Source organism: Chrysemys picta, chromosome 1, assembly GCF_011386835.1.
Source record: "Chrysemys picta bellii isolate R12L10 chromosome 1, ASM1138683v2, whole genome shotgun sequence".
NCBI classification, from domain to species: Eukaryota; Metazoa; Chordata; order Testudines; family Emydidae; genus Chrysemys; species Chrysemys picta.
In genome coordinates, this window is record NC_088791.1 from 83,632,596 (window position 1) to 83,652,881 (window position 20,286).

The 20,286-nt window shown below is 46.7% G+C and overlaps 4 protein-coding genes across 14 annotated transcripts in view; 2 read left to right on the forward strand and 2 right to left on the reverse strand.

The window, feature by feature from the left end:
- Positions 1-17,619, reverse strand: part of FGD6 (FYVE, RhoGEF and PH domain containing 6) — a 106,062-nt gene extending 88,443 nt beyond the window's left edge. For 2 of the 4 annotated variants that reach the window (XR_010594602.1, XM_005306490.5), the window contains exon 1: positions 17,339-17,616. Coding sequence is in view for 2 of the 4 variants with exons in the window: in XM_005306490.5 (XP_005306547.1) it covers positions 17,339-17,351 (13 nt within the window). In the remaining 2 variants the exon portion in view is untranslated. Of the gene's footprint in view, positions 1-16,780; positions 16,921-17,338 lie in introns of those variants that run through there. The other 2 variants (XM_005306491.4, XM_065576856.1) reach the window with 2 other exon arrangements.
- LOC135977315 (uncharacterized) lies at positions 234-16,773 on the reverse strand. Its single transcript, XM_065577578.1, has 2 exons — positions 14,909-16,773; positions 234-10,051 (listed from the first exon to the last, which is right to left on the reverse strand). Exon 2 carries the CDS (start codon positions 3,910-3,912, stop codon positions 2,980-2,982), a length of 933 nt encoding a protein of 310 aa, XP_065433650.1. The 5' UTR covers positions 3,913-10,051; positions 14,909-16,773; the 3' UTR covers positions 234-2,979.
- On the forward strand, positions 10,042-12,592 carry LOC135977310 (uncharacterized). Its single transcript, XM_065577503.1, has 2 exons — positions 10,042-11,028; positions 12,023-12,592. The coding sequence occupies exons 1-2, from the start codon at positions 10,452-10,454 to the stop codon at positions 12,496-12,498; spliced, it is 1,053 nt and encodes a 350-aa protein (XP_065433575.1). The 5' UTR covers positions 10,042-10,451; the 3' UTR covers positions 12,499-12,592.
- VEZT (vezatin, adherens junctions transmembrane protein) overlaps positions 17,026-20,286 on the forward strand; it is a 98,173-nt gene continuing 94,912 nt past the window's right edge. For 6 of the 8 annotated variants that reach the window (XM_008178742.4, XM_005306492.5, XM_005306494.5 and 3 more), the window contains exon 1: positions 17,710-17,885. In XM_008178742.4, the coding sequence (XP_008176964.2) occupies positions 17,850-17,885 (36 nt within the window). In that variant the 5' untranslated portion in view covers positions 17,710-17,849. Of the gene's footprint in view, positions 17,167-17,709; positions 17,886-20,286 lie in introns of those variants that run through there. The other 2 variants (XM_005306493.4, XM_065577038.1) reach the window with 2 other exon arrangements.

The window sequence follows — 20,286 nt, forward strand, 5'->3', positions numbered from 1 at the left end:
GCTTGCCAAAACACTGAAAGGTGATGAGAACTGAAGTCTACTAGCCTAGTTTTGCAGTTTATGTGGAGCATCATAAAAAAGTACTTTTAAAAAAGCATAAAATAGAAAAATTAAAGCAGACTAAAATGTTTCTTGTAATATCAATTAATTGTATTATAATCATCAATAATGAATTAATAACCCCCCTTCACCTTCAATATGCAGCCATTTAACCTATGTTCTTTCCCCCTCGATTTTTGCAGAAACATCTACTAATGGGAATCTGCCACTACAACCAGTTATAGGAATTGGGTTCTGAAGAGTGAGGTTTGGATGATAACTGATTCTCTAGCAGTGAAGTGCATTCCAAGATAGGAAGTACAATGAGGATATACGTCTTACTGAATTTTCCATCCCAAGGCATGTTACTTTCTATCAATTGGAAGCTGTCATCATGATTGTGGCTTATGATCTATCTGACGCTACTAGAAATCTTTTTTTTTTCCACTGATAGGACATTTTAATACATTCAGGAGATTATTCATGACATTTAGAAATCTAAAAAGATATCCCACCACCAAGGCATGGCTACACTTGCGACTTAGAACGCATTAAAGCAGCCCAGTGCGCTCTAACTCATGATGTGTCCACACTGGTAAGGCACATAGAGCGCTCTGACTCCGCGGCTAGAGCGTTCCTGGTACTCCACCTTGGCGAGTGGGATAACGTTTGATGCACCCCCGCTGAAGCGCCGCGGCGCCAGTGTGGACGCCCCGATCTGTTAATGTGCTCTGATCGGCCTCCAGAAGTGTCCCACAATGCCTGTTCTAGCCACTCTGGTCATCAGTTTGAACTCTACTGCCCTGGCCTCAGGTGACCAACCGTCAGACACTCCCTTTAAATTCTCTGAGAATTTTGAAAATCCCCTTCCTGTTTGCTCAACCAGGCGTGGAGTGCTATCAGCGAATCTTTCCAGGTGACCATGCCTCCACGTGCCAGGCGATCCCCAGTATGGAGCAATGGCGAGGTGCTGGACCTAATCAGTTTTTGGGGGGAGGAAGCTGTCCAGTCCAGCTGCACTTGCAGCCGTAGGAATTGCGATACCTTCGGGCAGATATCAAGGGACATGACCGAAAGGGGCCATGACCGAGATGCACTGCACTGCAGGGTTAAAGTGAAGGAGCTGTGGAATGCCTACCACAAAGCCCACAAGGCAAACCACTGCTCCGGTGCTGCCCCCACGACCTGCTGTTTCTACAAAGAGATGGACGCAATACTTGGGGGCGACCCACCTCCACTCCGAGTACCACCATGGACACTTCAGAGCTCAGTTCAACAAGGTAGGAGGAGGAGGAGCAGCAAAGCGGGAGCACGTGTGCTGAGGCAGAGGAAGACACCCCGGAATCCCTAGATGCATGCAGCCAGGAGCTGTTCTCAAGCCAGGAGGAAGGTAGCCAGTCGCAGCGGCTGGTGCTTGGGGAAGGACAAACACCAGAGGAGGTTCCCGGTAAGCGGCTTTTATTTTGGGAAGGAACTTATTCGGTGCGGGCTCTTGGGGCAAGGAGGGTTAGGGCTACATGCATGCCTAGATGCAGAATAGGGCGTTGATGTGCTCTCTCACATTGCGGTAATCGGCCTCAGTGATCTCTTCAAAGGTCTCAGCCAGAACTTGGGCAATGCGCTTGCGCAGGTTTCTTGGGAGAGCCACTGTGGTCCTTGTCCCAGTCAGGCTAACATGTCTGCGCCACCGTGCAGTGAGGGGCGGGGAGGACCGTTGCTGCACACAGGCAAGCTGCATATGAACCAGGGCGGAAGCTGTATTGTAGTAGAAGACCCTCCCTGGCTTCCCAGGTCACCCTCAGCAGCGAGAGATCTTCCAGGACGAACTCCTGTGGAAAGTGTGGGGACAGTGTTCAGTATAGGGGCCCCCTGCAGCTGTTGGCTCTCCCCAAGGCACAGAAACCCAGAGGACAATACAGCCATGAAACAATCATTCCCCCTGGACCCTGTGCTTACTCACCATTTTGGGGCTCCCGGGGGTTATGTGCGCTCGCTTTGGGACGGGCAAATTATGCTATTGTGTAGACTGTGCTTGTCCTCCTTAAGTACGGAGGAATCATTGCTCTGTCTGATGCGAACAATGCTGCCTCTGTTAAGTGTTGCATTTTGCCTTTACAGATGCAACCTTGAGATCTCAGACGTCCGTGTTATCACCGGCCGAGACATTGCAAAGACTCAGGAAGAGGCCACGTAGAAGCAAGGAAGACATGCTGCATGAAGTAATGCAGCAGTCACTTAACGAGAATCTAAAAGTGCAGGAGTGGAGGGAGAGTGAAAGGAGAATCCGCCAGCAGAATGAGGAGCGCTGGCACAAAAGCGCGGAGCTCCGGGAGCAAAGCACGGATCGGCTGATAAGTGTCATGGAGCGCCAAGCGGACGCTATCTGGGCACTCGTAGCCATGCAGGCAGAGCACTACCGCTCCCGCCCCCCCCCCCCCACCCTGCAGCCTTGTCTCCAAACTCTTTCCCATGTGCTACCATGTCACCTCCAACTCACTTTCCCCAACATCCGGGTTCTTACCGCCACCAGCTGCCTCCAACACCTGTAGCTTCACCACCCAGCCCTGAAAACTACGATCCTTATGCACTGCACTCAACCCCCATCACCATGCAGTATAGCCATCCTGAAGTGCAGCACTCGTTGCACAGCACACCAGACAAGAAGGCTGAGTATAACAACAGGACATATGCAAATCTGTGATTGTACCGTTCCCCACCCCACCTCTTTGCCCGGTTTCCCAAGCAGTTGTGTTTCTTTTCAATAAATGGATTTTTTGGCTGTAAAAACATTCTTTATTATTGCATAAAGTAAAAGATACCTTAGCCCAGGAAAGCAACAGGCACTGCAAGTCAGCGTAGCAAACACAGATTCCTACTAAAATTGGAACCACTGGACTTCACTCCCGTGCAGGGCACCAGACATTACTGGTGACTTTCAGCCTAAAATTGCTCCCTCAAGGCATCCCTAATCCTTGCAGCCCCGCGCTGGGCCCCTTTAATAGCCCTGCTCTCTGGCTGTTCAAATTCAGCCTCCAGGTGTTGAACCTCCAAGGTCCATGCCTGAGTGAATCTTTCACCCTTCCCTTCACAAATGTTATGGAGGGTACAGCACGCGGATATAACCACAGGGATGCTGTCATTGGCCAGGTCCAGCTTCCCATACAGAGAGCGCCAGCGGCCCTTTAAATGGCCGAAAGCACACTCCACAGTCATTCTGCACCAGCTTGGCCAGTTATTGAACTGCTCCTTACTACTGTCAAGGCTCCCTGTGTAGGGTTTCATGAGCCATAGCATTAAAGGGTAAGCGGTGTCTCCAAGGATCACAATGGGCATTTCGACTTCCACTACGGTGATCTTCTGGTCCGGGAAAAAAATCCCGGCTTGCAGCTTCCTGAACAGGCAAGTGTTTCGAAAGATGCGTGCGTCATGCACCTTTCCGGGCCAGCCTGCATTAATGTCAATGAAATGCTCACGGTGATCCACAAGCGCCTGGAGAACCATAGAGAAATACCCCTTCTGATTAACATACTCGGAGGCTAAGTGGGCTGCTGCTAGAATTAGAATATGCGTCCCATCTATTGCCCCTCCACAGTTAGGGAAACCCATTTGTGCAAAGCCAGCCACAATGTCATGCACGTTACCCAGAGTCACGGTTCTTCTGAGCAGGATGCAACTAATGGCCTTGCAAACTTGTATCAATACGATTCCAACGGTAGACTTTCCCAATCCAAACTGGTTAGCGACTGATTGGTAGCTATCTGGAGTTGCCAGCTTCCAGATTGCAATAGCCACCCGCTTCTCCCCTGTCAGGGCAGCTCTCAATCTCGTGTCCTTGCGCTGCAGGGTTGGGGCGAGCTCATCACACAGTCCCATGAAAGTGGCTTTTCTTATCCGAAAGTCTCATCCCAGATTTGCATGACAACGTGATCCCACCACTCAGTGCTTGTTTCCCGAGCCCAAAAGCGGCATTCCACAGTGGCGAGCATGTCCGTGAATGCCACAAGCAATCTCTTGTCCTATGCATTACATGAGTCGATATCATCGTCGGAGTCCTCACTGTATGTTTGGATGTTAAGGAGTAACTTGACTGCCAAACGTGACGTGCTGGCGAGACTCGTCAGCATATTCCTCAGCAGTTCGGGCTCCATTCCTGCAGACCGAAAGGGAAGACAGAGTGCGCAGCACAAAAAAAGTTGAAAGATGGCGCCAAATGTGGACAGAAGCAGAGGGATTGCTGGGATGCGAACTGATGCATCATGGGGCGTTGGGACAGGACCCAGAATGCCCTGCACCCCCCGGCCCCTTCCCAAAAGCCACAGCGCCAGAATGGGAAGAGGTGCTCTGTTGAATAGCTGCCCATAATGCACCGCTCCCAATGCCGCTGCAAGTGCTGCAAATGTGGCCATGCCAGTGTGCTTGCAGCTGTCAGTGTGGACAGACTGCAGCGCTTTCGCTACTGCACTCTCTGAAGGCGGGTTTAACTCACAGCGCTCTACATCTGCAAGTGTAGCCATGCCCTCAGTAACATGTGCTGATACATGCTGCATATCTGAAGAGATCATTTGGCCCACTGACTAGAAATTACAATATTGTTACAAAACCATGAGGTGCTTCCATTTTTAATGCTAAACTATAATCCCTGCCTTATTCTAGAAAAGTGAGAAAGAAGACTGAGTGTTAGGCTCTGTCTATACTACAGCTTACGTCAGCATAACTTATGTAGCTTAGGCACGTGAATAAATCACCCCCCAAAGTGACATAAGCTGCCAACATAGCGCTGTCTACACTGGAGAAGAGCTTCTTCCACCAATACAGCTACTGCCAGGGGTGGAGTAGTTAAGCTGACAGGAGAGCTCTCTCCCATCGCCTTAGATTGGCTACATTAGAGTTTACAGCAGTGCAGCGGCACTAGTGTAGCCGTGCTCCTTGAAGTAGAAAATGCCATCTACTGAGAGACTCAGAGGGAAGGATTTCTATAAAACTGTGCTAGTGCTCAGTCTAAAGGAGATAGAGAAAGACAGATAACTCTTATGCCATAAAAAACAGGAAAGCCATGTGTTTTTCTGGGCTGTGAATCACTATACCTAAGCCCAGACTGCCTCTACTCAGCCCCTCTTGCTGTGAGGAATCATTTTATTCATCCCATTAGCGAGGGGTCAGAGCTGACCTGTGAGGCTCAGTACAGAAGTCAGTTGCCAAGTGAACTCAGAATAGGCAGAGGAAAGGCTAGCAAGGGGGTTTCTAAAGAAATGTGCAGGAATATTTTCAAGACGTACAGCTCTACATACACAACAAGGATGACCAGCAACAGAACAGTTATGACCTGCAGAGGATGTGACATTTTCTGTATCCGTTTCCTGCCTGAAAATAGAGACTTCCTCTGCATGAATTGCAAGTTGATGGCTATGCTGCAGGAAAAGATTTGAGGTCTGGGGGGGAGGGAAAAAAAAAAAACACATTGGACAACCAGATTTGGGCAGCACCACCCTACGCCCAAATACAGAACAAAATGGTTTCAAGGAAGCTGAAAAGAAAGGAAGACAGAGAGGAGGCTTGGCAATTTGTGGCACAGTGAGGAAAGAGAAGCAGGACACAGTCTGCAGAGCCAGAAGCAGGACAATTTGTGACCACTAGAGAAAAGGGGACCAAGAGAAATTCACTAGTTACAAGCGTTTGGTGCAGCAGTGCAAAGAACACACTGAAATATTCTGCTGGAGGCAAGAAACAGGGGTCTCTCACAGGACACACCCGAGGACTAATGCTCAGCCCGATCCTTGGAAACATCAAGCATGGCTGAAGACCACAGAAAATCCAAAGAAGATTGAGTCTCTGGTGAGGATTGTCTGTGTTAAGGTGGTGGATAAAACATTCTTCAGTGGATAAAAGGACAGGACTGAGTACCATCTTTCTAGAGCAAAGAAAACACATCATTGAAAGGCTGTGTGAAGATGATGGGCAAGGATCCGTTGGTTATGTTACACATTGGCACGAATGACACCGCCTCAGAAGAGACTTAGCAGATCAAGAGCTGAAGGAGAGGAAAGTATCAGTGATCTTCCCAGGGATTCTTCCCGTTCCACAAGTGAGATAGACAGCAGAAGATAATGGAGGGAAACTGGTGACTAAGTAAGTAATAAGAAGTAGAGGGCTTTGCTTTTGTGGAACATTAAGCCATCTTCTGTTGGGCAAGGAGGATGCATGGCATGGTCCATCTACAACTCAACAGAAGAGGAACCAATCTTCTGGGTAGTAGACTAGCTAGTGTAGCATGGAGGGCTTTCCACTAGCATCAACAGGAGAGGTAAACACAGTACATATGCTTAAACATCAAACTTAAGGTAGCACAATGTAAAGAACCAAAGCATTAAGGTAAAGAAAAGAAATTCTTCAATTGCCTATGTAACAATGCTAGAATCCTGGATAATAAACAAAAAAAGTGTTAGAAATATTCATTTATTAAAAGAAGTTTGATACGTTTGGCATTGCTGAAACCTGGTGGGATGATTCACATGACTGGAATGTTAAAGTCACTGATACACCTTGCTTTGGAATGAATTGGCAGAAGAGGACAGGCGAGTTTTAACTCTACTTTAAAGTTATCATTATCTGCTTCAGAGTTACTGACAATTTAAAAGAACACCACCAGGAATGTTTATGGATCAATGTGCTAACTGATAAATCACAAGACTGGGTATGGATGGAGCGTCTGCTATAAACCACCAACTCAGACAAGGGAACAGAACAAGCAGCTCCTTAAACATTTATCTATAACATGTAGAATGAAATCCCCCACGATAATCCAATTTTCCCATCTGGGGGATACATGCTGAAGATCTTATGTTGCCAATGGTAAACAACTTTGGAATTTCCAAAAATTATTGATAACTTTCTAATGAATACTCAGGGTAATTCTAATTCTATCAGATGTCTTTCTGAAGAATAAAGATAAATTAATCAATGACTACAAACTGACAGTTTTCCAAGTGCAAGTGATCACAATCTAATTTCATTTGCCATGTGCAAACAGAATATAAAACAAATCACATATATTTGATACGGTCAATTTCTCAAATCTGAGAATAATTCTGAGAAAAATAAATTTGGAAGAAATATGTGAACATAAAAATGTGAATGATAACTGGGAAGTGTTTAAATATGCTTTATTAACAATGCCACAGTTATGCAAGAAAGCTTCTTTGGTTAAAAAAATCATGGTTAAGAGGGGAGGTAAAGGCATCAATAAAAATTTAAAAAAGATATATAACAAATGGATTGCTTGGTAATGTGGTCTCATTTGAAGAGCATGCTTTTTAACACCACCAAATGCAAGGACATACATCTAGTTCACACTTGTAAAATGGGGTACTTTATCCTGGAAAGCAGTGACTCTGAAAAGGACTTAGAGGCTATGATAGACAACTAATTGTACTTGAGCTCCCAGTCCAATGCTTCAGCTAAGAGGGCAAACAGTCTTCAAATGTATAAGTTGGGGAATATCAAGCAGGAGTAGGGAGCTGGGATTACCTCCTCATACAGCATTAGTTAGACGGTTAGCAGAAAACCCCATCCAGCTCTAGAGTCTACATTTTAAAAAAGGATGGTGAAAAATTGGAAAGGGTTCAGAAAAGAGCTTCAAAAACAATCTGAGATCTGGAAAACATGCCTTACAGTTAGAGACTTAAGAAGCTCAATCTCTTTAGTTTATACAAGAGAAATGCTTCAATTGCCTATGTAACAATGCAATTCTATCACCCTTAGTTATGCAGAATAGAACTTTACTCCACAAGTAGACTTACTGAAACCCCTAGGCACTACTCTTGGAGTAATATACTACTTTTCGTGAGTGGGGTGGGAGAATTTAGCATAAAATAAAAACCTCACTATGAAATACTCCAATTCCTACAAGGTAGGTAGGAAGAGAGATTATTATTGCTATTTCTCTTTATATAAATTTAAGAGGCACTCAGAGGCTATGGTGGAGGTCAATATTATACTTAGGTTGCCAAACAGATTCCAAATAATTTTAAAAGCCATTTAGTGATTTTAATGACAAAGGCCATTGTAGCCTGAGTAATATCTTAAATCATTTATTTTAAGCCAATAAATCTTCAGCATCAGTTTTGTACCTACAGAAAATTAGGGTGAAATTAAAATAAAAATGCAAAAGAAACGTTCTATGTACATGATCTAATTTCTCTTATCCTCCCAGCCTGAAACAGTAGTGTTTTTTTCTCCATGTTTTGTTTTATGCTTATGTATGTAGAGGCTGTGATTTTTCAGGTGTCCAAATGTTATAAACTAAACAAAATAGGAAGTGAGTCATAACATCCCGGAAGATAACATATGTAGCTTTTAAAATGGAAGGAAAGAAATTAGTTTTCTAGCAGCTGGATTTTATAAAATAAGCTAAACACATTCCAAAAGGAAAACATTAATTAAAAACTTCAGTTTGTTTAGTGATCTGCTGAAGGAAAACAGGAAAGTTGGGATAACTTTAAAATGAATATAAGAGAAATGAATAAAGAACCTAACAAGCTCTTGGAGTCAGATGTTGTTGAGATAAAGCTGAGTAAATATAATGTGACTTGACATGTTTTAAGGTTAAAAGGACACTAAACCCTACAGGCCTCAGTTTTTCAGCCCTTAAAAGTAATAAAGTTTGATAGGAAAAGTCATGTTGGTTTTGTTTCTACTGCAATTCCGCAGCCCCCATTACAGTTTCTGTGCTAATAAATAAACCACCTACTCTTTCACTGACATGGTCAAACCAAATCTCAACTTCCAACTTGTGTCTTTCCTCTCCTATATAAAATGCATGGATATTCACATTTAAGCACTTATTCTTTGCTGAAGAAACAGTGTCATTAACCCAGGTACCTTGTTTGAGTTTTTTCTTTCTTTTAAAACAAAGCATACACATACTACTCCAAACAGGGACTGAGAGAGCAAGGTGATACTGCTGATAAATGGACAATGTACTACATGAGCGCATGTAGCTGTAAAACAGAAACTGTGACTTTTAGTGTGATCACTGCAATAAGGAAATTCTTATTTTTAACTAATTTTCAAAAACAATCATTTAAACGTCTCTTTTAATACTGACTAAACACAGTATTTTATAAACGAATTAATAGATAACCATAATATGGATCATTTCACCCATCACTGAAATACAACTAGCTCTGGAGTTAAATTCAATGATATATAACACTACACCAAAACAATTTAGTACAGGAAACAAAAAAAGAATACAGTGGCATAGGTGCTGGAACTAGGGGTGCAGGGGGTGTTGCAGTGGCTGGCTTGAAGTGGTTTCCATTATATACAGGGTTTTTACAGTTTGGTTCAATGGCTCTCAGCACCCCCACTATAAAAATTGTTCCAGCACCCCTGTACAGTAGCAAACTGAACATGGATTGAGTATTTCAAAAGGCAGAATGTGAGCTGAAATTTGGACAGGTGGTCAGGGTATACATTCCTTCTCTTGCACACACACAAAAAAAGCCAGATCTGTAACGACTATTAGTGGTTGGAGCTACCTCCAAAACATAGTTCCTCTGGCAGTACAGTGCCTCATTCAGTACTGATTCAGAGGGAAGAAGTCCACATACAGAGACACTTATTCCTGCATTTCCTAGATGTTTCAATCTATTCCTAGCAGAATTAAGAAGTGACAAGAATTAATACGGATGGGTTCTCTATCAAACTACTTCATTTTGAAGATGCATTAAAATGACACCCAAGGGACACACACAAAGCATTGGGAAGCTATCTGGCATTTGGGATCTTAGTACCATATCATATTTTACTTCAACAGTCAAGCTCTGATCTCATGAGCACTCCATAATACAATTCTTTTATTTGCCCAGCTGTTTAACTCTGAGAAAAAAAATACAAGGTAAGGAACTCTAGTACCAGAAATATTACTAAGTAACTTGAACACATTAGTCAGTGGTTAAATATACATATTCTCCCGCTTTATTTCTTAATTCACCAGCTCTAAATAGAGGCACTTAGGCCTGGTCTACACTAGGCGTTTATGTCGAAGTTAGCGCCGTTAAATCGAATTAACCCTGCACCCGTCCACACTGCGATGCTATTTAGTTCGACATAGAGGTCTCTTTAATTCGACTTCTGTACTCCTCCCCGACGAGGGGAGTAGCGCTAAATTCGACATGGCCATGTCGAATTAGGCTAGGTGTGGATGGAAATCGACGCTAATAGCTCCGGGAGCTATCCCACAGTGCACCACTCTGTTGACGCTCTGGACAGCAGTGCGAGCTCGGATGCTCTGACCAGCCACACAGGAAAAGCCCCGGGAAAATTTGAATTTGAATTCCTTTTCCTGTCTGGCCAGTTTGAATCTCATTTCCTGTCTGGACATCGTGGCGAGCACAGCAGCACTGGCAACGATGCAGAGCTCTCCAGCAGTGATGGCCATGCAGTCTGTGAATAGAAAGAGAGCCCCAGCATGGACTGATCGTGAAGTCTTGGATCTCATCGCTGTGTGGGGCGATGAGTCCGTGCTTTCCGAGCTGCGATCCAAAAGAAGGAATGCAAAGATCTACGAGAAGATCTCTAAAGACATGGCAGAGAGAGGATACAGCCGGGATGCAACGCAGTGCCGCGTGAAAATCAAGGAGCTGAGACAAGGCTACCAGAAGACCAAAGAGGCAAACGGACGCTCCGGATCCCATCCCCAGACATCCCGTTTCTACGAGGCACTGCATTCCATCCTCGGTGCTGCCGCCACCACTACCCCACCAGTGACCGTGGACTCTGAGGATGGGATACTGTCCACGGCCGGTTCCTCAGACATGTTAGGGGACGGGGAAGATGAGGAAGGAGATGAGGAGGGCGAGGCAGTTGGCAGCTCTCACAACGCTGATTTCCCCGACAGCCAGGATCTCTTCATCACCCTTACAGAGATCCCCTACGAAGCGTCCCCAGCCATTACCCCGGACACAGAATCTGGTGAAGGATCAGCCAGTAAGTGTTGTAAACATCTAAACATTTATTTTTAACAAAACAGGAATATTAACAATTAAAAGAATGGGTTGTTCATGATTAGTGTGCCCTAGGCGCTTAACGGTTTAGTAAGGGGCAGTGCAAGTTTTGAAAAGAAATCTAGCAATGTCCGGTTTTCAGTGATTGTCCTGCACAAGCCGCTCTACTGTGTATTCCCTGCTACTGCAGCTACAGTAAAATGCGGTCTATATGTGCGGGGATAGAGCAGTAATCCTCCTGGGACATCTCGATGAAGCTCTCCTGGAGGTAACTTGAAAGCCGTTGCATGAGGTTCTTGGGGAGAGCGGCCTTATTGGGTCCTCCGAAGTACGACACGTTGCCGCGCCACGAGATTATCAGGTACTCGGGGATCATTGCTCTGCACAGCAGGGCGGCATACGGCCCTGGTCTTTGGAGGCTTTCCCGGAGCATTCTCTCTTTGTCGCTCTCGGAGATCCTCATCAGGGTGATGTCGGCCATGGTGACCTGCTTTTAATTAGGTAGGGGAATGTTAGTGTTGGGACTGCTTTCCCGTTCCTTTACAGAACTGTCACCGCTGGTTTGCAGCCACGCGGTGGAGGCGGGAGAGGGGCAGCCGAAAGGGATCGTTCCCGGGGACAGCCGCGAGGGGGTGGGACAGGGGCAGAGTTCCCGCTTGCCGGATTGCTGGCAGCAGGGACTGACATTGATTTAAATGTGAAATGAGGCCAGTGGTAATATAAAAGTTTTAAACTGCCACAAGTGTACGGCTTACCATGTCTGCCTGCAACAGAAATTCCGTTGTGCTGCCTCGCTTCTCAAATGTGCTGTTCAAGACCCCAGGCACAGAATGCGAAGGCCGAGAATTCGACCTTGTGCTGAGTGCGCATGTGAAAGGTGCTGTGCATGGTCTTGTTCACAGAGAAAGACTATGTTCTTTGTTCACAACTACATTTATCTTTCAGAGGAATTCACTCCCTTTTTCCCATTTCCACAGCCCCGTCTGCGACTGTCTCACAACCTAGCCTGGAATCACACTCCCAGAGGCTAGCGCGGATTAGGCGTAGGAAGAAGAGGACACGGGAGGACATGTTCTCTGAGCTTATGGCCTCTTCCCAAGCCCAGGCAGCACAGCAGACCCAGTGGCGGGAGAACTTGACCCGAATGCACCAAGCCAACATGGATCGGGAGGAGAGGTGGCGGCAGGAAGACCAGCAGGCGACTCTAACGCTGCTTGGACTACTGAGGGAGCAAACGGACACACTCCGGCGCCTTGTGGATGTTCTGCAGGAACGGAGGCAGGAGGACAGAGCCCCGCTGCAGTCCATCTCTAACCGCCCTCCCCCGCCACCAAGTCCCATACCCACCTCACCCAAAGTGCAAAGAAGGAGAGGCGGCAGAGTCCCTGCTAACTCTCACTCCACCCCTGCAGAGAGCTCTAGTAGCAGAAGGCTCTCATTTCCCAAAATTTGAAAAGTTCTTTCCTTCCCGCCTGACACAAGCCCACGTCCAAGTTTCACCTCCCAATGCCATGTGTAGTTGATAATAAAAAATTCGTTTCTGTTAACTACTGTTTCAATCATGTTCTTTTGGAGGAGGAGGGGAAAGGGGGTTGGAAATTGGACAGGACAGTCTCCTTTGGCAGGGTACATAGTCGGGGGCAGGCACAGCAGCAGGGCACATACACAGTGCAGTGATGCAGTGACTAGTTGCCCCGGTTAGTCTGGGAGGTTGTTTTGATGTAATGTTGGGGGGGGTGGGTTGCTCTGTGACTTTGTGGCGGGGGAGGGCAGTTACAGATCTTAAGCGCCGGTCCTTAGACAGGATCACAGAGCCACACAGCATGGGATCTGTAACCGTCCTCCCCCTGCCACAAAGTCAAATAGACCTCCCATACACACAGTCCCGATCAGGAGGGGTGACAGGCTCCGTTGAAACAAGCATCCCACCGCAGCGGAGCCTGTCAATCCTTGAGTTTAGAAGCTGCATTCGCATCACAACACTAGACCCGCCCCGCACCACAGTCTGCGTCCCAGTTTTAAAAAATTCCCGCTAAAACAGTATTAAAGAAAACGGTGTGCTTTAACAAAGTAGAACTATTTTTATTTCGACACGTGTGTTGGAGGGGGGGTGAAGGGGGTATGTAACTGGATAGGATAGTCAACATTACCTGGGTAAAGAAACGGGGGCAGGTTTAGCTTCTCAGTACACAAACTATAAAATCACAGGTTACCCTGCTCACTCAGGAACTTTGCTTTCAAAGCCTCCCGGATGCACAGCGCTTCCCGCTGGTCTCTTCTAATCGCCCGGCTGTCTGGCTGTGAGTAATCACCAGCCAGGCTATTTTCCTCAACCTCCCACCCCGCCATAAAGGTCTCCCCCTTGCTCTCACAGAGATTGTGGAGCACACAGCAAGCTGCTATAACAATGGGGATATTGGTTTCGCTGAGATCACAGCGAGTCAGTAAGCTTCTCCATCTCCCCTTGAGACGGCCAAAAGCACACTCCACCACCATTCTGCACTTGCTCAGCCGGTAGTTGAAGAGTTCTTTTTCAGTGTCCAGGGCGCCAGTATAGGGCTTCATGAGCCAGGGCATTAGCGGGTAGGCTGGGTCCCCGAGGATGACTATAGGCATCTCCACATCCCCAACAGTTATTTTGTGGTCCGGGAAGTAAATACCTTGTTGCAGCCGTCTAAACAGACCAGAGTTCCTGAAAACACGAGCGTCATGAACCTTGCCCGGCCATCCCACGTAGATGTTGGTAAAACGTCCCCTGTGGTCCACCAGTGCTTGCAGCACCATGGAAAAGTATCCCTTTCGGTTAATGTACTGGGTGGCCTGGTGGTCCGGTGCCAGGATAGGGATGTGAGTTCCATCTATGGCCCCACCGCAGTTTGGGAATCCCATCGCTGCGAAGCCATCTATGATCGCCTCCACGTTTCCCAGGGTCACTACCTTTGGCAGCAGTACATCAACGATTGCCTTCGCTACTTGCATCACAACAACCCCCACGGTAGATTTGCCCACCCCAAACTGGTTCGCGACTGACCGGTAGCTGTCTGGCGTTGCAAGCTTCCACAGGGCTATGGCCACTCGCTTCTGTACACTCAGTGCAGCTCGCAACCGGGTGTCACTGCGCTTCAGGGCAGGGGACAGCAACTCACAAAGTTCCAGGAAAGTTCCCTTCCGCATGCGAAAGTTTCGCAGCCACTGGGATTCATCCCAGACCTGCAGCACTATGCGGTCCCACCACTCAGTGCTTGTCTCCCGTGCCCAGAATCGCCGTTCCACGGCATCAACATGACCCATTGCCACTGTGATGTCCTCGGCGCTGGGTCGCCTGCTTTCTGACAGGTCTGTGCTACTCTCAGACTTCAGGACATCACCGCGGTGCCGTAGCCTCCTTGCCTGACTTTTCTGCATCTGCCTCAGGGAAACCTTTATGATAAGCTGCGAGACGTTGAGAGCGGCCACAACTGCAGCGATGGTCGCAGCGGGCTCCATGCTCGGAGTACAGTGGCGTCCGCGCTGTCAATGACTGGAAAAGCGCGCGAACTGTTTTCCCGCCGGCGCTTTCAGGGAGGGAGGGCGGGAGTGATGGACGGATGACGACAGTTTCCCAAAAGCACCCTCGACTCATTTTGTTACCCAGAAGGCATTGCCGGCTACACCCAGAATTCCAATGGGCAGAGGGGACTGCGGGAACTGTGGGATAGCTGACCACAGTGCACCGCTTCGAATGTCGACGCTATCACCGTTAGTGTGGACGCACAAAGTCGAATTACTGTCCTTAGTGTGGACACACACGTTCGACTTTGCAATATCGATTACAAAAATTCGATGCAAGTAAAATCGAACTACTCTCGTAGTGTAGACAAGGCCTTAGGAATTTATTAGGCAAACAATGTATTACAAGTAATTAAAAATTGGGAACACAAATAGGGTAGAAATTTGTGTTCATAAGTGATTTTTTATTTTTAAATAGGCATGATTAAGTACAGGACCATTAGATTGCCTCTGTTTAGCTAAGCAGTTTTATATGCTAGAGCTAGTCTCTTGAGCAATTCTGAAAAGTGCAATAAATTGGTTACTGTTTGTTTAAATGTGTGTATGTGTTGTGTGTTTTGTTTTGTTTTTTAAAAAAAAAAAACACACATGAATTAAATTAGATCCTGTAGAACCACACTTTTTCCCCATACAGGAAACATCTTGTTGTTTAAGGTTTTCATTGTATTTAACGTCTGCCCTCAAAAAGTCCCATAAAGCAGTTCATCAGCATAATTTATACATAATTTTATTCAATGGAAAAAACAGCTCTCATGCATGTTGGTTCATGCAGGCACAAGAAAGGAAGCCTACTAATCTAACAGATGGGCGAACAAAAGTACTGACAATGCTTCTTTATATGACCAAACAACCAAAAAAACCCATGAGTAACTCTCTAAAATACAGGAAACTTTCTTGTTTTAAACCAAGCATTTGCTTTGCATCTTTCTTAGCCATAAAATTGACAATAATACTTAAAAGAAAAAAAGAACACAAATGTGGGTCAGGTCAAGCTAAGAGTTTGTAATGAATGCTCCTCACTATGTATGTCTGCATATGAGTGATCAAGCTGGTAAGACAGGGTAAGTTCTTGAGGTAAAACTGACTGTAGATGTCAATTAACATTAGCAACTGTGTTAAGGTTATACAAAGTGATAACAGAACATACAGATGAACATTTATTTTAGAGTGAAGAATGGATATTTGGAATTGCTTTGCCACAAGAAAAAAATCTAAGAATGTGGTGGTGTTTTCTCTACACTTTAAAAATAAAATAAATTTCAGTGAACTGATCTGATTATAAAAGACATTTTGCCATGGGGCACAATATTCTTAATGGTGACAAATGACAATAACCAGAGTTCAGCAAGATGCTTTTATTATATGGTACTATAAATATGACCATAAAGATAGTCTACAGAAGATCAACCAATATTTTTCAAAGTATGGGTTCTACTACAGATGTATATACTTTGAAGGAAGTGAGAAGTATGAAATGGTCACTACAATGTAACTAGAGAATAAGGATAAGTGTTTATTTTTTAATTTTGATTATCTTGTGCCCTGTTGCTGATGTCAAACAGATACTGCAGAACATCTACATTTTTCTGCTATTTATAAGAAATGCTGACTCTCTCAAAACATCAAAGGGCTAATTTTGACAGCTAGGGTCCAATCATAGCAAAAACAGGTCAAAGAGCAGAAAACAAAACACTAGAGTCACTCAGAAAATACTTCTCAGTTAATGACACTATACTGGTTTTAAAAACAATGGGTTTGAACCAAAAGAAAATGTATTGTTAAAGTGTAACAATGATAAAAAGTTAGGAGGTAAGTTGTCTAAGAACAGGAAACGTCCCATAGAATAGTAGAAGACAACTGCAAAAGTGTTTTTAAAAGGCTGGACACCAAAATAAAATAGAAAAAGAGTGAAAAACACTCCCCCACTCTGTTGGGAAACAAAACAAAACAAAAGGTCAGCTGTTATAACCCCCCCCTCCCCTCACCCCAAGTTTTCTCGCCTTTCTTCCAGTGCAAGCCAGGGCTTCTCACAAAAGGAAAAGATAGGTCCGACCATTTTAATGGGGACAAGATCTCATTGAGGTCCACCCCCAGCTATGCGGAACCAAGGACATGATTTATCCAAAGGAGATTAAAATCCAAAGGAAGACTGAATGATTTCTCTTGGCAACAAAATCTCCACTCACAGCCTTGCCTCTGTACGCCTCATTGTCCTCTCGGGCAAGAGGGAGGAAAGAATCGTCCTTTGGAATCGTTTTCAGCGGAACAAATTCCCAGCCCTGGCTCCCTACGCGCTAAGGAAGCGTTTGCAATCCAGAGGGAGCAGGCACGGAGCGCAGAGGCAGAATCAAGCTAGTCGGGGGACAGCAGAGCCGCGCTATTGGCTACCGTAGTCCATAAGCAACTTTCCCAACTATGTCAGTCGCACGCACAGCGAGGGGAATGTAACTTCCCAGAGAGAGAAACCAGCCAACAGCAGCCTGGGGGCGCGGGTTGCAGAGACCCCTCGCCCAGGGCACACGGAAAGGCTTCTCGGGAAACGCGCAGACCCCCTCGCTGCATTTACTAAAAGGTGAGAGCGGCGGGGGGGGGGGGGGTGTCCTTGTCTCTGGGCGCCTTTAAGGAACGGCAGAGTCCCATCCCGCGGCTGTGCCTCGGGGGCTGGGCAGGCAGCGGTCCGCAGCAAGGAGAAAAGTCACCAGCACACCCCCCACCAAACTTTCCCCTCTTCCCTGAGCACCTACCGGCTGAGCTCATGGTGCCACCCACGCGCCTCTCCTGCCTCCTCCTCGCCCCTTAAGCCATGGCCCCCCGCAGAGCTGAAGCGGACAAACCCATTGTGCCGCCGTACTACTGCCGCAAGCCGCCCCCCGGCCGCTCCTCCATCAGGTCCCGCAGCTCCTCTCCGACTGAGCCCCGAACAGCAGCACGGCCGCGCAGCTTGCACAGCCCTGCGCCGCGGGCTGGGCGGAGCAGCGCGCCCTAGCGGCCACAAGCCGCTGGCGCGAGATTACCCGGCAACATTCCAAATGCCGAGCTCTCTCCTGCCCCACCCCACGCCACAGGGAACCCGACGGGCTCCGCCAATCAGCGCAGCCCAGCCCAGCGCCCCACCTTCCCGGAAGCGGGCGCCCGCACTGGCTGCTGGGAGGTGTAGTTTTCCCTCACCGTGGGCTCGACCGAGTGGGGCGCCATCGCCGGGGGCTGGTCGGACTCGGTTTCCCACAGTGCCCGGGGCGGGTGTCATGGCGAAGGATGACACCGGAGTTTGACGAAGAAGTGGTGTTTGAGGTGGGTGCGAGGCGGCTCCGAGGGCCGGGCCCTGGCTCCCCGGTGCTGCTGGGCTTCGGCTGCGTGGCGGCCCCCGGTGATGGGCCTGTGGGGTGGGGCCTGCGGGCTGTGAGTGGGCACCGGCGGACAGCCCAGGGATGGTCAGACTGGGCTCGCCTGGCTGCAGCGCCCGGATCAGTGCATGGGAGGTGGGCGGGGGTTGGCATGGTGGGACCCAGTGTGGGGTGAGACTGGGGCTCGCCTGGCTGCAGCGCCCGGGTCAGTGCAGGGGAGGTGGGCGGGGGTTGGCATGGTGGGACCCAGTGTGGGTTGAGACTGGGGCTCGCCTGGCTGCAGCGCCCGGGTCAGTGCAGGGGAGGTGGGCGGGGGTTCGCATGGTGGGACCCAGTGTGGGGTGAGACTGGGGCTCGCCTGGCTGCAGCGCCCGGGTCAGTGCAGGGGAGGTGGGCGGGGGTTGGCATGGTGGGACCCAGTGTGGGGTGAGACTGGGGCTCGCCTGGCTGCAGCGCCCGGGTCAGTGCATGGGAGGTGGGCGGGGGTTCGCATGGTGGGACCCAGTGTGGGGTGAGACTGGGATTCGCCTGGCTGCAGCGCCCGGATCAGTGCAGGGGAGGTGGGCGGGGGTTGGCACCACCACTGGCTCGGACCCAGGTGTAATGCAGCCTAAGGATGATGCTGAGATCGGTTTGATGGAGCAGCTCGAGCTCCATTGTGTGTGGTACTTAATTGGGAAGTGGGAAGCGGTAGTGACCCAGTATGACCTAATGTCTGGAGTTGAGGGGCTGTAAGACTCGCATTTGGAAAAACATTAACTCGATGCAGTTTGGATAACAAGCACACCTCTTAGCTACCATAGTGATTGGTGTTTTAGAAATACCTAATTAGATAGATTCAGAATGCAAAATCATATGGGAGATGCCATGAATTTGCTGTTGTAGCTGAGGTCTTAGTCTGGGAAACTGCTGTAATATAGTTGTTGGAAAAGATTGAGAACTGCTGTAGCAGATGAAAGCAAACAGAGATCCTTTAGTTACCGTATCACTTCTGCACATGGTATCACTTTTGAACTATGAAGTTGAGCAACTTATGTGTAGGACTGCTTTTGTTTGCTGTACATTTTTTATATTTTAATAATTTAAAATAAGTACAAAATACTGTTTAAAATTAAACACATTGGTATGCGGTCAGGCTAATCTATTAACCTAGTTCTTAACCAACAACATTTACAAAAAGTAGGAAGTACCTGTAATCCACCATATTTGTAAGGTTAGTAGCAATACCATCCTTAGGCTTGACTTCAGTGGGACTGCACATGAATAAAACTAAGCACATGTTTATATTGAATTCAGTGGAGCACTGCTGAATTGCAGGATCAGGGTTTCGTCCTCTGTATCTAATAAATCCTATTTATACATCAACATAATTCTGACAAAAGTGTCCATGTAAATGCTATATCTATATAATATCTACATCACCTACTGAAAGCTACTCTCTCTTCTGCATTTTATAGTATTTGTGGAACTTGTATAAGGCCTCTAGAAACTTTACATTTACATAGCTGCATGTTATGTTAGTTCAGTTAAGATAGCTAGTGTGGACCTGATATATTTATAAAGTAATGGTTAAACATATATGATGCATTTCAAAGACAAAAGCAAAAGCTAAATATTCTAGCATATGCATTTCACTATGTGACCCTGAGAACCGTCAGTGCAACTCCTAATAGGTCTGAGAAACTCACTATCCCTAGCACCTCGCTTTCATGGTACTTATCTATAAATGATGTAATGTTGATCTTAAAGGAAGCCAGGATCATGCTGATCATTAATATTGTTGTGAAATATATGTACAGCTACTATGTAAAAAGTTATACGTATATGATGAAAATATGTTCCTAAAGTCTGAATCAAGGCAGGGTTGACAGATTTCTGCCAGACAACGGATGTATATTCACCTGTCTGCCTTGGTTCACATGTAAATTAAGGATTGTGAGCCAACAGAATGGGAACCACATTTGCGTACAAAGTCAGTATGAGGATGCAAAGTCAACATGAAGTCAGCACACCAGAGAATAAACCTCGGGGGTGGAGGGCGCTGATCCAGACTTTGGGAACCATCAATGAGTTTGGGGAGATATAAGGAGAAACAAAACGATACTAGTTTCTTTCAGGAAGGAAGCAAAAGGACCGCATTTTTGCATTCACGAAAGAGAGATCCACCCATGTTGGTTGGAGATGCTGGGAGATTGTTTTAGGTGCGATAGACTACTTTAGACAATGTTTTAGCTTGTTAAGTTCAGTTTAGGCTTTAAGAGGCATGTTATAATTTTGTTTTATATGTAACCTTTCTGTTTGTATTATTATCCTTACTTGCTATCCCTTAAATCTTAGGCTTTGATAAT

Coding starts and splice junctions, on each gene's coding strand:
- LOC135977315 (XM_065577578.1), bottom strand. CDS start 3,912: ATGGGACTGTGTGATGAGCTCGCCCCAACCCTGCAGCGCAAGGACACG.
- LOC135977310 (XM_065577503.1), top strand. CDS start 10,452: ATGCAGAGCTCTCCAGCAGTGATGGCCATGCAGTCTGTGAATAGAAAG. Junction 11,029..12,022: donor ATCTGGTGAAGGATCAGCCA/GTAAGTGTTGTA, acceptor CCATTTCCACAG/CCCCGTCTGCGACTGTCTCA.